The sequence below is a fragment of the Mobula hypostoma genome, chromosome 3 (genome assembly GCF_963921235.1).
Source record: "Mobula hypostoma chromosome 3, sMobHyp1.1, whole genome shotgun sequence".
NCBI lineage: Eukaryota > Metazoa > Chordata > Chondrichthyes > Myliobatiformes > Myliobatidae > Mobula > Mobula hypostoma.
In genome coordinates this window covers 160,441,302-160,455,364 of record NC_086099.1, presented here as the reverse complement: position 1 = coordinate 160,455,364, position 14,063 = coordinate 160,441,302, and the positions used below count along the sequence as shown (strand labels likewise).

Below are 14,063 nucleotides of genomic sequence, written 5' to 3'. Positions count from 1 at the left end.
AGAAGAGGAGGCCATGGACTGACATGTTGGAATGGGAATGGGAAGCAGAATTGAAATGGGTGCCCACCAGGAGATCCCATTTTTCTGGTGGACAGAGTGTAGGTGCCCAATGAAGCAGTCTCCCAATCTACATTGGGTCTCAGCGATCTATAGGAGACCACACTGGGAGCACCGGATACAGTAGATGATCTCAGCAGACTCATAGGTAAAGAGGCGCCTCACCAGGAACGATTGTTTAGGGCCCTGAATGGTAGTGAGTGAGGAAGTGTAGGGGGAGGTGTGGCACTTGATCCACTTGCAAGGCTAACGACCAGGAGGGAGATCAGTGGTGAGGGAAAAGTTGACAAGGTAGTCGCGTAGAGGGTGATCCCTGCGGAATGTAGAAAGTGGTAGGGAGGGAAAGATGTGCTTCGTGGTGGGATCCTGTTGAAAATGACTGAAGTTACGGAGAGTTATGTGCTGGACATGGAGGCTGGTGGGGTGGTAGGTGAAGACAAGAGGAATCCTATCTCTGGTGGGGTGGCAGGAGTATTTATATTTAGTTTTTATTTAATATAATGGATTTATATTTTGTTAATGAGATGGATGTGTAGTCAAATAAATCATCTGAATAAAACTGATGTCATTTACCGCTTAACTGGAATGGCTTTTGATATTCCTCTATGCAGGCTGAATCAGTTTAGTAAGCAATCCCACCCTGAAGAGGTGGCATTATCTAGGTTTCCTATACAGATTGGTAGAGGTTCTGCTTTGCATCACTCATGACAATGGAATAGCATCAGGAGAATGTGCCCTCTTCTCACTATAACCATCAGGGAGGAAGTACAGATGGTCCATACTAAACAATTCAGAAATAGATCATCCCCTCTACCACCAGATTACTGAATGGTCAACTGAACGGATACTACCTCATTATTCTTTCCTTCACTCTAAGCTTGTAATAAAAACAATTTTATATCTTTGTTCTGTACTGCTGCTGCAAAACAACAAATTTCACATCCAAAATGATAATAAGAAACTTGTTTTTGATTCTGATACCCTGCTTCTAGGAAAGGTTGAAATCAATGGCCTGAAATATCTTTAGTGGCCTACTCAATGAACAAGTCCATTGACATGAACTTCCCTGAGGAAGCTGGCTCTGATCAATGCAAAGTTTTGCAGCACCATGTCTTTTGCAAATCTGGCACATGTGCTTTGACAACTGAAGAAACCAGGAAGGGAGGCAGGACCAGCTGTCAAAGCTGCAAAACAGCTTGAATGCCTAACCTTCGTAAGTGCTTTAAAAGCTATTAACATGCAAAACATTCTATTGTTTTATAATTTAATATTATTTTAAAATAAGAGCACTCAGATCATTGAAATGCAGTTAAACAATTAAATGCATTTAAATTAACTCAATAAAAATGCAAGTTATTTTAACTTAATCTCTCCCCCTCACAGTTGTTCAATCTCCATTTGGTTCTGCAATAATTTGTGTTGACTAGAAGATTAAAAAAAAGAAGCTATCGATTGGACACTGTAAATATCAGCTATCTCACTGATGGGGTGTTATCAAGTTGTTCTTCCAAGGATCTGGATTCATCAGGTCATCACCAGTTGAAAAACAAAAAATAGAATCCCTGATCTGATGAAATGTTAATTGACCTAAAATTTTTATTTCAGTTTCTCCTTCACAGATGCTGCCTGAACAGTTGTATACCTAACTGAGTCTGTCAGTTTCCAGTGAAATAGATGTTAAACGTTTAGGTCTAGAAACCAGACCCATTCTTTAAAATGTGTAAATCAGACAGTAATAAAAACCTTTGCAGTTTATTTCCTGGTTAATTGAATTGCACAATTCCTGTCATGATCCATCTTAATATTATACTGTATTTTATGTGTCATTAAAATGTATGACTACTTTAAAATAGTTAACAACAGAAATTAGATCAAGAGGTCACTATTTACAATTTTTGTAAATAGTCAGAATACATCACACTGAAATTAGCGAAGTATGAATGAATTAAACACAGGACATTGTTTAAATATGTAAATAAGCTTCTGATGTAAATTTTATTGAAAACAACTGGAGCCAGCAGTTGCTGTCCTGATAAAGGGTCTTGGACTGAAGCATCAACTCCATTGATGCTCTCCACCTGCCTAGTCCCTCCAGCACCATGTGATGCTGCCACTGAACACAAGTTATTGATGCGACCCTCAGCCAAGAGCACTCCTACTTCATAAACACCAGGGTTTTCCCCTGGAAGAGCCATGCAGTGTTACCTCTCAGAAAATCTGTTTCCCTCTTTTCCCCACACTACTCTCCGCTCATTTCCCAAACTCCCTGATCTCTCTCCTTGGCCTTGGCTGCCGTGGATAGGTCCCTTTAAAAGTATTGACACCTTTGCTGAAGGTCAATACACAAATGATGCAGCACCTCCCTGTCTGTGAAAAGAGAAGAACAGGTTTAATACTCTCAAGGGGAACTAATTACATAATAGCTCTGCAAAGCAAGGTTTACCAATTTCAGCATTTTGCTTGTCATCTGATTCGGTGACGGCAGCAGACATTTGAAGAACCAAAATTGTCTAAAGTTCATTTCTCAGCATCAGATTTCACAAAGAAACTCCTTAAATACAAGGGTTTTAGCAATATTAATAAAATGTTTATAAATGTGCAGCTGCAAGTTATAAAATGCCCAACTGCTGGGAAACTGCAGGGAGTTGCAGCCCCACTGAGAGATTCCATATGGAGACCAGTTTTAGAGCACAGTGGATTTGACAGCTATGTGTATGTTCCAGCTCTCTGTATCCCCACATGTTTGTGTGGGATTCCTGGCCTTCCACACAGATAAGGATGTAACTATTAGCAGTCCCTCACAGAAGAGTGCTGCTGAGCAGAATAACTTTATTCTACTTTGGAGGCTAATAACGAGCATATGACCTGGCAGAAAATTGCCATTCTCCCTGGTAGTAATAGCAGAGAATCAATACTGAGGATTCAGTGAATGAATGCACAATCAGAACAACCCAACCATCTATTTCCAACTTCAGTTTGATGTGCTTGTGTCAGAAAGGAACAAGACAAAACTGAAGCAAGCTGAGTAATGATGGGCCAGAGCTCTGGGTTTGGCTTACTGCCCACTGGACATGTCTGCCTTCATTTACCTGAGGGTACGTGCAGTACCTGCCTTACAATGCTTACAGGAGTGAGATAGATCAGCTGGTTGAGTGATGTCGCAACAACGTGGCACTCGATGTCCGTAGCAGCAGGAAACTGATTGTGGACTTCAGGAAGGGGAAGTTGAGAGAACAAACTCTCGTCCTCTTTAACAGGTCAGTGATGGAAAGAGTGATCAGCTTCAAGTTTTAGGCATCAAAATCTCAGAAGATCTATCCTGTGCTTGACACATTATTCCAATCACAAAAAAAGGCACACCAGTGGCTTGACTTCATTAGGAGTTTGAGGAGGTTTGATATGTCGTTAAAGACTCCGGCAAATTTATATAGGTGTACAGTTGAAAGCATAATGATTGGTTGCATCACAGCCTGGTACAGAGCTACGGAGCAACATTACGTGCACAATTGAGAACATCTTCAAGAGGCAGTGCCTCAGGAAGGTGGCATCCGTCATTAAGACTCTCCATCATCTGGAACATGTCCTCTTCTCATCACTACCATCAAGGAGGGGGTACAGGAACCTGAAGACCCATATTCAAAAATCTAGGAAGGGCCTTTTCCCCTCCACCATTAGATTTCTGATCAGTCCATGAACCCATGGCACTACCTCATTACTCCTTTGGGTTTAGCACTTCTTATTTTTATATTTATGGTATTGCTATGACTTTGCAGTGCACAGCTGACATAAAACCGATTCTGATTCCTTCAAAGCTGAAACGTCACCATCCCGCCCCTTATGAATTCCCATGTCTAACGGGCATCTTGTGAAGCAGAGTTGGTTCAATGTGTCAGGTAGGCCTCAGTTGGTCTATCCAGAGACCCTACCATGAATTCCTGACTGCCCTAACAGTCTATGACAGCTCCATGAACATCAAAAGAGATGTTTAATAATTTTATATGCCTGTTCCTCTCAGATAATTAGAAGTTATTTGCATGGATATATGGATCCATTTCTTTTAGAGCAATGACCCCCTACCCCCACCCACTTAGTACTAGATATTGATCAGGTGCCTGTGAGTGTGCTGTTATCCCTCTTGCTGCAATGTGAATTCATCAGTTAAAGCCATCTCCCGTGTGTGCCTTTATTTAATATATATGTAGTTCTGAACAGATGCAACAAATTGGTGACGAGTATGAACCTAAATGTCAGAAAATATCACAAACTGCACAGACAGATATGCACAATTAAGCAGTACAGAGAAGGCCGCCATGGACGCTAATGAACACATGAGCAACAGTGAAAGACGTGCTGAATTTAAAGTGAAAATTTCGTGGCAATAGTTTCAGTTGGGAAAATTGATAATTTGATAGCACTAATAAAGGCTGGGAATCGAGATGGTGGAACTGTATTGTAATGCAAACAACATGGAGGAGCAAAAGAAAGCCCCTACACTTAATGAGCCCAAGAATGTACAGTCTCTAATGCAACCTGGTAACCCCTGCAAAGCCAGCAAGCAAGATGTTCAACAAAATTGTTATAATTTTACAAAATCACATGAGCCCCAAGCCACATGTAATAGCTACGAGATATTACAAAAGAAACAGTGAAAAGATGAAGGTCTTTCTGAATACATTGCAGAACAGTGCAAATTTTCCCAGTACAGTGACCTCAGAGGTGGACTTTCAGATGCATTAAGGGACAGGCTAATATATGGTATGCATTATCAAGGCACTCAAAAGAGGCTACTGTCTGAAAGAGACCTAACCTTAGAACGGGCATTGACCATTGCAATATAATTAGAGACTGCAGCTAAGGATACAGCAGAACTACAGAAAAGGAAGCTAAATCTGAAATGCACAAAATGTCCCTGGATGGCGCAAAAAGCCAAAAATATTATTGATGTAGCAAATCCTTCCTTGATGCAAATGACTGTTGGTTTGAGGAAAAAGTCACAGACAAGGTCGTATAGAGACCATGTGCGAGGCAGATAAAAAGCACAACCAAAGAGAAAACTTAAGCAAATGCTTAAGTCTAACAAAGTCTAACAAAAGTACGCTGTCATGCCAAGAACTGCAGCGTATTACTGGAAAAGATTGCAATGTAATATGGATCGCAATCGATGTGTCTGGTGTAAATCTGAAAATAGAGCTGGATACAGGGTTAGCTTTGTTCATAATCCCAGAGGGTGACTACAACAGACTGTTTTCTAAGATACCATTAGGGAAGACCTCAGTGTTGCTAAAGACCTACACAGGTGAAAAAGTGTCCCCCAAAGGCAAACTGAAAGTGAATCTGATGTATGGAGGCCAAACACAACAATCAGAGCTTTATGTATCAAAAAATGGAGGGCTAGCACACTTCAGATGTGAATGATTAAAAAAAATCGGACTAAATTGGCACTAAATCAAAGCTCTCAGTGTGGCACCAACAGGTATCAGCAGCCCAGATGGTAGCATTAACCAGAGACTTTCACAGCTGCTTCAGGCTAATGAGAAGGTGTTTGAGAAGGGGATTGGTAAACTCAAAGTTATGAAGTCCAGAATTGAATTGGATGAAACAGCAACATCAAGATTCCATGAAGTGCATCCAGTGCCTTACACACTGCATCCTGAAGTTGATGCTGAACTGCAGAGCTCAAATTCTCTCCAAGGCTGAGTGGATCAATTGGGCCATACCCATTGTCCTAGTGATCAAGAAAGGGAAGGCCAGAGCCATTAACATATGTGAGGATTTCAAAGTGAGCATCAATCCAATGCTGCATACTGTGCAACATCCCCCGCCATAAATAAAAGACATTTTTGTATCTGGCAAGCGGGGAGAGGTTTTCAAAGATTGACTTGTCACAAGCCTATCTACAAATGGAGATTGAGGAGTCAAGCAGGAAGCTCCTCACAATCAACACTCACAAGGGACTGTTCCAGTATAATTGTCTTGTCTTTGGTATTGCATCAACTCCAGCAATTGGGCAGAGAGCAATGGACCAAGTGCTCCAAGCTATCCCAGGAGCACAATGTTACCTTGACATCACCATGACTGGCAAAAATGATGAAGAACACCTCCAGAACCTTGATGAAGTGCTCACCAGGCTGAGCGAGTATGGTTTGCGTGCAAAGAGGGAGAAATGTGAGTTTTTGAAGAATGAAATCTCGTATTGTGGACATGTCATTGACAAGCATGGCTTACGTAAGTCACAAGAGAAGACTGAAGCAGTGGTACAGGCACCCAAATGGAAAATGTGTCAGAACTCAGATCATACTTGGGCCTTGTAATCTACTACCATCAGTTTCTCCCAAACACTGCTTCAGTGCTGCATCCATTGAACGCATTGTTACAGACAGGAGCAAAGTGGGAATGGTCAGAAAGATGTGAAAAAGCATTCAAGGAAACACAGAGACTAATAATATCCAATGAAAAACTCAGTCATTATAACACAGCCCTGCCCATCAGATTGGTGTGTGCTGTACCCCCTTATGGCATTGGAACCTTCTTGGCACATAATATGAATGATGGATCTGAACTTCCGATTGCAAGATCACTGACAAGCGCAGAACGCAACTATGCACAGATCGACTCAGAGGCCCTTAATTTAGTATGGGGAATAAAAAAGTTCTATCACTACCTCTATAGGCAAAAGTTTACACTAGTGAGAGATCACCAGCCCCTTGTGCCCATTTTCAATCCTAGGAAGGGAATTTAGTGATAACTGCTACCCAGTTACAACATTGAGCACTATTCCTGGAAGCCTACTCTTGTGACACAGAGTTCAAGGGTACCAAACAACACAGCAATGCTGAAAGCTTGTCACCTCTTCCAATATTGACAACTGAAGAAGAAAAAAGTCTTCATACTTCTCAGCAGAGGTATTTCACCCCGCACTGGTGGACCAGTTGCCTGTAACAAATTCTGAAATACAAAGGGATACAAGGAATGACCTGACATTGACAAGAGTCTATGAAATCATTATGCAAGGATGGCCAGCTCATGGTAACCCTATGTTTCCAGAGTTCTCAGTGAGAGGAGGCCAACTGTCGGTATGTCAAAGAACGCTGATGCGTGGATCTCGTGTTGTGGTTCCCTTCAAGTTGCTCACCAGAGTGTTAGAGAATCTGCATGAACGACACCTGGGTACAGTCAAGATGAAGCATCTCGCCCAGAGCTATATGTGTATATGTGGTGGCTGGGAATAGATAGACAGATTGAAGACTTGGCCAAAAGCTGCTTGGGATGCCAAAAAGTTTAAAAAAATGCACCCCACAGGCACTGTTACACTTGTGGGAGTGGTTGTCTTCACCATGGCAAAGAGTACATATTGACATTGCTGGGCCATTCATGGATTCCATGTTTCTGATTGCTGTGGATGCTCACTCGAAGCAGTCAGAGTTTATACCAATAAAGCCAACCACCTCAGCAAAGACTGCCTCTGCTGTGAGAACTATCTTCACCAGAAATGGCTTAGCAGAACAAATTGTGAGTGACAACGGACCAACAATACATGTCAAAAGAATCCTGACTGTTCATGAGAAAAATGCCATCAGACATTTCAAGTCATCTCCTCACCACCCAGTAATGAATGGGTTAGCTGCAAGGCTTACTCAAACCTTCAGGAAGCCCATTAAAGTAATGGACAAGGGGGACATTTCTCTACAGCACAATGTGGACAGCTTCCTTTCTGTGTGTCAGAACTCAGTTCATGCAACGATAAATTAAACACCTGTAAAGCTGTTCATGAGCAGGAATCTGAGATCTCGCATAGACCTCCTGAAACCAGATCTACAGAAGGAAGTACAGAATAAACAGTTCAGCCAGTTGCTAAGTGAAGCAGCAAGGAGCTTCGAGATCGGACAGGAAGTCCTTGCGCATGATTACTGGGAAGACAATTGAACACACAGTAGGATAGCTACAAGAACTGGACCACTGATGTACACAGTAGATTTTGGAGATCAGACATGATGTGGATCAGATACTGGTTTTTCAACTGAAGAACATACCCGAGTCAAATGCACCCAATAAGATGGATTTACCTCTCAGTGATGGTGTCAGTGATGGTAATGTTGCACCGGAAACTGAGAACATTGTGTAAGACAAGACACCTACCAAACCTGCTGCCACTCTGCAGGTCCAGAGGCGCTTTTCTGAAAGAAACAGAGCACCACCTAAAAGACTGAACCTTTAGAACTGTGGAGTTAGTTATGGACTGTTATTGTGAAAGCATGATTATTTAGAGTATGGGTTTATGAAAGGGAAATTAAATGTTTTGTACAAATGCAGTTTTATGTTGCATTAATCTAAAAGGGGAGGAAGTTTAATGTATGGATCTATTTCTCCTAGAGCATTGACGACCCCCATCTTAGCACTGCATATTGATCTGTTGTCCGTGCATGTGCTGTTGTCTATGGATGCGCATTGTTCTCTCTCTCGCTTGCTGCAATGTGAATACACCAGTAAAAGCCATCTCTCACATGTGTGCCTTTATTTAGTATACATGTAGTTGTGAACAGACACATTATTAAAATAGATTTAAATAATTAAAAAGAAAAAAATTCAATTAAATAATCTTTTGTTAAACCATAAGCAACTCTTAAAAATATTTAAATAATGCCTGCCATTCCTTTATCAGTTCTTCCTAATGCAAGTTCTTCCTCTGACCCTCAGGAAGCCTCTAGCTTCCACACTCAGCCACAAACATGCAGCAGTCCAACAGATCCTGAGGTTTGAATGGTTGGTAGAGGTACTTCAGGGCTAACAGCCATCAGTCAGTACATCTCTATTCAATATACTGTTTTAAACATGTGTAGAAGCAATTGTAACCTTAGTATGTATATAGTTATAAAGTGGTTAATTAAGAATTTCTTATTTTTTTATGTCCACATTTAATTAAGGTGCCTCAGTATTTTTTCTCTGCCCTAATGCTGCCCAAGGCTTTGTAATGTCAGTGATACTCATTAGCTGCAGTACAGCAGATCTGTGGCTGTGGCACTGTATGCAGTAATTGGTACAGGACTGTTAGGTGCACGCATCATGCTTAACTATAATTATGTGCATGCAAATGGTGGAAAATGAATGTCAAAGCTGCAAGATTAGAATATGCAATTGTTTAGGGTAATAATATCAAAATAATTACTCTAATAGGACTAGCAGATTATTTGGATTTAATGTACTAAATGTAAACATTTCATTTAGATTTCCCAGCCTTGTTTACAAATCCCTTCATAGTCTTTCTCTCCTCAGTTTCTCTTACATTTCCAAAACACATATTCCTTTGAGATATCTGTGCCTCATTAAAACATGATCATCCATAAATTTAATTGCTCTGTCCATACTGGTTACGCCACTTTTCATTTTCCTTGTTTTTAATTGCTATTTAATGTAGACTTGTCCGAAGTGCAGATAATTATTGCATTACATATTGTTATACAAGCTGAACATGATGTCTCACTAGCTTTTACACATGTTCATGTCCTTGTTCCTTGAGATATAAAAAACAAAAATAGAAATATTAATAGTTTCCAGCATGTTAGGCAGCACCTTTGGAGCAAGAAACCATGTTGCATATTTATCCCATTTCATGACTTCTTCGTCTAGTGTGGAGAATTTTAAAGAGTCTTTTTCTTTAAATAAAGTCTTTGGCTCATCCCTAGAGGATCCTGCTTCTTTACACATAGCTGGATTGGAACAAGCTGGAATGTTTCCAAAGGGTTCAGTCTAACACCTCCCCCCCCCCCCGCTATTGAACTTCTCTTGGGGTAGGCAGCAAAAATAAATATCCCAGCTGGAACCTGTCATTTTCAATTTCAATCTGTTTTTTGTCAAGTAATAAAACCATCAGACTGAATTCATTCACATTAACCTTTCTTTTAACTAACATCAAAATTCAAAGCAATATATCTTATAGAATTATCAAAGGTTATGTATTTATGTACTGAGACTGCATCATTTTGATAATTAAATTACATACTGATTGACATGGGATATCTTAATCACTTGAAAAATATTGATCAACTCATTCACTCCTACAATGAAATTCTTTTTTGATAATTCTATGCTTACAGAATATTGAAACCCATATTTTTTCAATTTCTTCCTATGCTTGACCATCATGGTTCCATCACTTTTCAGAAATTGGCCTCACCTTGACTTTGATCTTTCAGCTTACATTTCACCCTTACATCCCATTCTTCATCCACTTGGCTGTCACTATTTATTTGACCTTGCATCAGTTCTATCAGCTGGGTTACATCCTCATCCACCCCACGCCCCACCAACAACCTCCAAGTATTTCTAAACATAATTTCAAGGGTGGAAGATAATTGTCCTCACGTTGTCATCCTCAATTACAAACTGCATAATGGAACTTAACATTCTTGGGGATGTGGTAGTGGGTGGGGGTGTATATAGATCAGTGCTAGTACGACTCGCTTTCTAAATGAAATTCAATCCTTATTTTAAAGTCAAAATCTTATTAATAATTTAGCATTATAAAAAAATCTTTCAAAAATTCAAGTCATTTCCAACCAGCTAAAACACATTGGAATAATTAAACCATAACTGCAAAGGATATTAATATTAAATAAAGTAACTTATACGTTCCTTTCTTCTTTGTAGCTATAAAATTTCCATTCAAATAGATTGGATGGTGTAAGTGCAGGAGAATCTCATCAGGTTTGTGCTCTACCATGGAGCCCATGTGGAAACCATCAGTGGAGATTGCTGGCAGAATCACCATTGATATATATCGGGAGGTTCAGGTCTTTGATACTTGAATGTGCATGTGCCAATGTTCTGAGCTTGTTTGCATTAAAAGAACAGCTGACATTTACTGGTGAGAATTGGCCTATAATAATTAACTAGTTATGCAATTTATCTGAGTTTCTGCAAATCATCTAATGAGATAAGAAGCTGCAAAGTTTTTATATAATGCATCAGATTTTTTCTAAGTGTAGGGGCTTTCTTCTTTTATATTACTGCGAAGGCTATCAAAATGGCTTCTTTGTTCTGTTAGAATAAAGTGGCTTTTCTGTAATAATAACTGCGATGTAAGGAGTTCCCTCTCTCTCTCTCTGCTTGTTTGCGTTATATTACTGATAAGAGCATTGTATTCATTTGTTAACCAATTGGGATAGATGTTAGTCTTTCTTGTGTGTCTGTCAGCTATTATTCGCAGGCTTTGGAGGAGAAGGCGCGATGGGGACAGAGAGAGGAGACGCGATGCTGTAAGCTGGCCAATGGGACGGACCCCGAGCGGGAGTCTGAGACCCGGGGTCTTCGGCGAGGAGAGGAGACGAGGACAGACTCGTGTGGAGCGTCTGGTCAGCCACCTTGTTTGGTCCCAGGCAGTCGGAGGGGATCGATGGTGGAAAGAGCTCCAGCTGTTGTGCATGAAGTGGTTGAACTTTGTTAAGTTTGGCGCCTTTTATTTTCCTTCTATATTTTATCTCTATTAATTACATAGTTCCAGTAAGATCTATAAAGTGTAATCATTTTATCGCATATGGTGTATTGTCTGTTATTTGGCGGGGTGGGTACATCACACAGCATCCACGCAAATTTGATTACCCAGTTTGGCGGGGCCGAAGGCTGCTCCCCCTACATGAGAGTGAGTTGAGCGAGCCTGAGGCTTACCAGGGGGCTGTATAAGTAACTATCTAATAATACAACACCAGTACAGTATATGAGAATAAATTCTTAACTCTGCTGATATGTTTAAAGTTAAAAAATGGTTCCTTTACAATTGCATTTAATTAGTTGAGATTAGAATGACTGAGTTACAGAACAAGATTAGATTTTTTGATGGCAAAAAATTCATTAGAACTCTTCAAAGGGAGGTAGTTTCCTGTCTGATGTGAAGTCTTAATTAAATTATAATTTCAATAAGACAAGCTCCATTGTGGTGGATTTTAATTTCAAGGAGCATATGAGTTAGGAAATCCATGAGAAATTAAATCTAGCAAAAATAATCCACTTTGGAAAGTAATTTCAACTAGTGACTGTTATAATTAACAATATAGATTGCTTAAAGCTACGTGTGCTAACATATTTGGAGATGTGTTGAAGCTTAACATAAGCAGTTATAAAAAATAAAGATATTGACCTAAATTTTTGTGCTTAATGTTAGACCCAAGTGTTTTCTAGATTGTATTGGGTGAAAGCAAGGTGAATGCATTAAGATACTTGAGAGTGCTGAATTACTCACAAGAAAATACGGCAATAAATACTCAGCCCTGTTCGGTTTATTATCTGTTCTTTTGACAGGATTTGCTCATATACCTTGAAGATTTTTTCAGTACTTTGGAGATTACTTCCTTGGTTTTTGAGATTTTGCTTGCACTGGAGTTCTGACCTATCAGAGCAGGATGGGTGCTCTTTATATTGCCTTGGGCTGAACCTCAGATGAAGGCCAGGCTGACCGGTAATATGGACCTGGAGCATTGGAGCAGTGAGTGGAGAGCAGAGGCTTAGCAGGAGGCTTTAGTCACCATAAAGGCTAAGGATAAACTTCCTTGACATGTCTGTCCTGTTACTTAGATGTTGTGTGGTAACAGACATTGCTGCTTGGTCGGAACAAGACCTGATGCAGCTAAACCAGGTGACGGCATTACCATGAGCTGTCAAGATCACTAGACATTTCCAGAATTCCCCAGCTAACAGATCTTGCAAGCCAGAACTACAAAATCGATCTGTAATAGTGCCTTTCAGGATAAGCTCAAGATTGGATCTGCATTTATGGTTAGCTTCCCATAGGGCTGGGCAATATTGGCTACAGACTCAGGGCAAATGTAGATTAACTAGGAGGATTTGTCAGCAATGAACATTTTCAATCCATAGATGTGCAAATGGTTTTCAACACTACAAGATATTTATGCAAGTGGGTGATGATGCCTGGCAGATCCTATATCCTACCACACTATGTTATCTTTGCTGGACCCTCATTTTCAATCAAAGCTGAATTCCAACTAAACTAATATTCAACTACTTATTTAGAGGCACATCAGGCCTTATCTAACTTACTCAACCTACCGATTTCATTGGCAATATTACTCTGTATCCAACGTGAAATTTAAAATTCTTTATTTTATCTTCAGCTGCTTTCCTCGACATCAACCACTCTGAAACCTTGTGCAGCTTTTTATTCCCAACAACAGTTCTTGTAATATTGACTTAGTGTGCGTTCTGATATTTACTTGGTCAGTGGTCCTTTTAGTTGCCTGGTCACAATTACTAATTTCCCTCTTCTTCCTCCCTAACCCCTCAATTTTGCTTGTCACCAACAAGAGCTCTCTCAAATCTAGTCAAGCATTTGATGGTTAAGCCTAATTCTCCATCTATGCTTACTTCTTAGTGCATTTTATCTGTATTTTCTTTGTTCCTCTGACTTTCTCTGCTGGTCAAGGCATGATAAAGATACTGTAAATCTGTTCCTCTAGGTTATTATTATATTCTCTGTAATTCACTATACAGTATACTTCATTATGAGTTTGAGGAAATCTGCTGTGTTACCAAAGACTAAGCAAATTTCCACAGGTGCATGGTGGAGAGCATTCTGACTGGTTGCATGACCGCCTGGTGTAGGGGAGCCACTGAACAGGATCAATAAAAACTGCAGAGGGTTGTAGGCTCCACCAGCTCCATCAAGATCACAATGAACAATATCCTCAAAAGACATTGCCTCAACAAGCAGGCAACCATTATGGCCTCTTTTCATTATTACCATCGGAGCGTAGGTACAGGAGTCCGAAGACCTACACTCTTAGAAACAGCTACTTCCCCTCCCGCTTCAGATTTCGGAACTGTCCGTGAACCCGTGAGCACTGCCTTGCTATTCCTCTTTTGGACTGTTTCTCTGTAAAATAATCTATATTTATTGTAACTTATAACAATTACTTTATTTCTTGCTGCTGTTAACCAACACATTTCAGAACATATGTCAGTGATAATAGATCTGATTCTGAAATCCATTACTGTAATAG

At 40.2% G+C, this 14,063-nt stretch overlaps 1 protein-coding gene across 1 annotated transcript in view; it reads left to right on the top strand.

Moving 5' to 3' along the window:
* Nucleotides 1-11,580, top strand: part of LOC134344354 (receptor activity-modifying protein 3-like) — a 178,349-nt gene extending 166,769 nt beyond the window's left edge. Inside the window, exon 4 of the mRNA XM_063043999.1 lies at nucleotides 11,248-11,580. Coding sequence (XP_062900069.1) covers nucleotides 11,248-11,497 — 250 coding nt within the window. The 3' untranslated portion in view covers nucleotides 11,498-11,580. The remainder of the gene's footprint in view (nucleotides 1-11,247) is intronic.
* The last annotated feature ends 2,483 nt before the right edge of the window (nucleotides 11,581-14,063 follow it).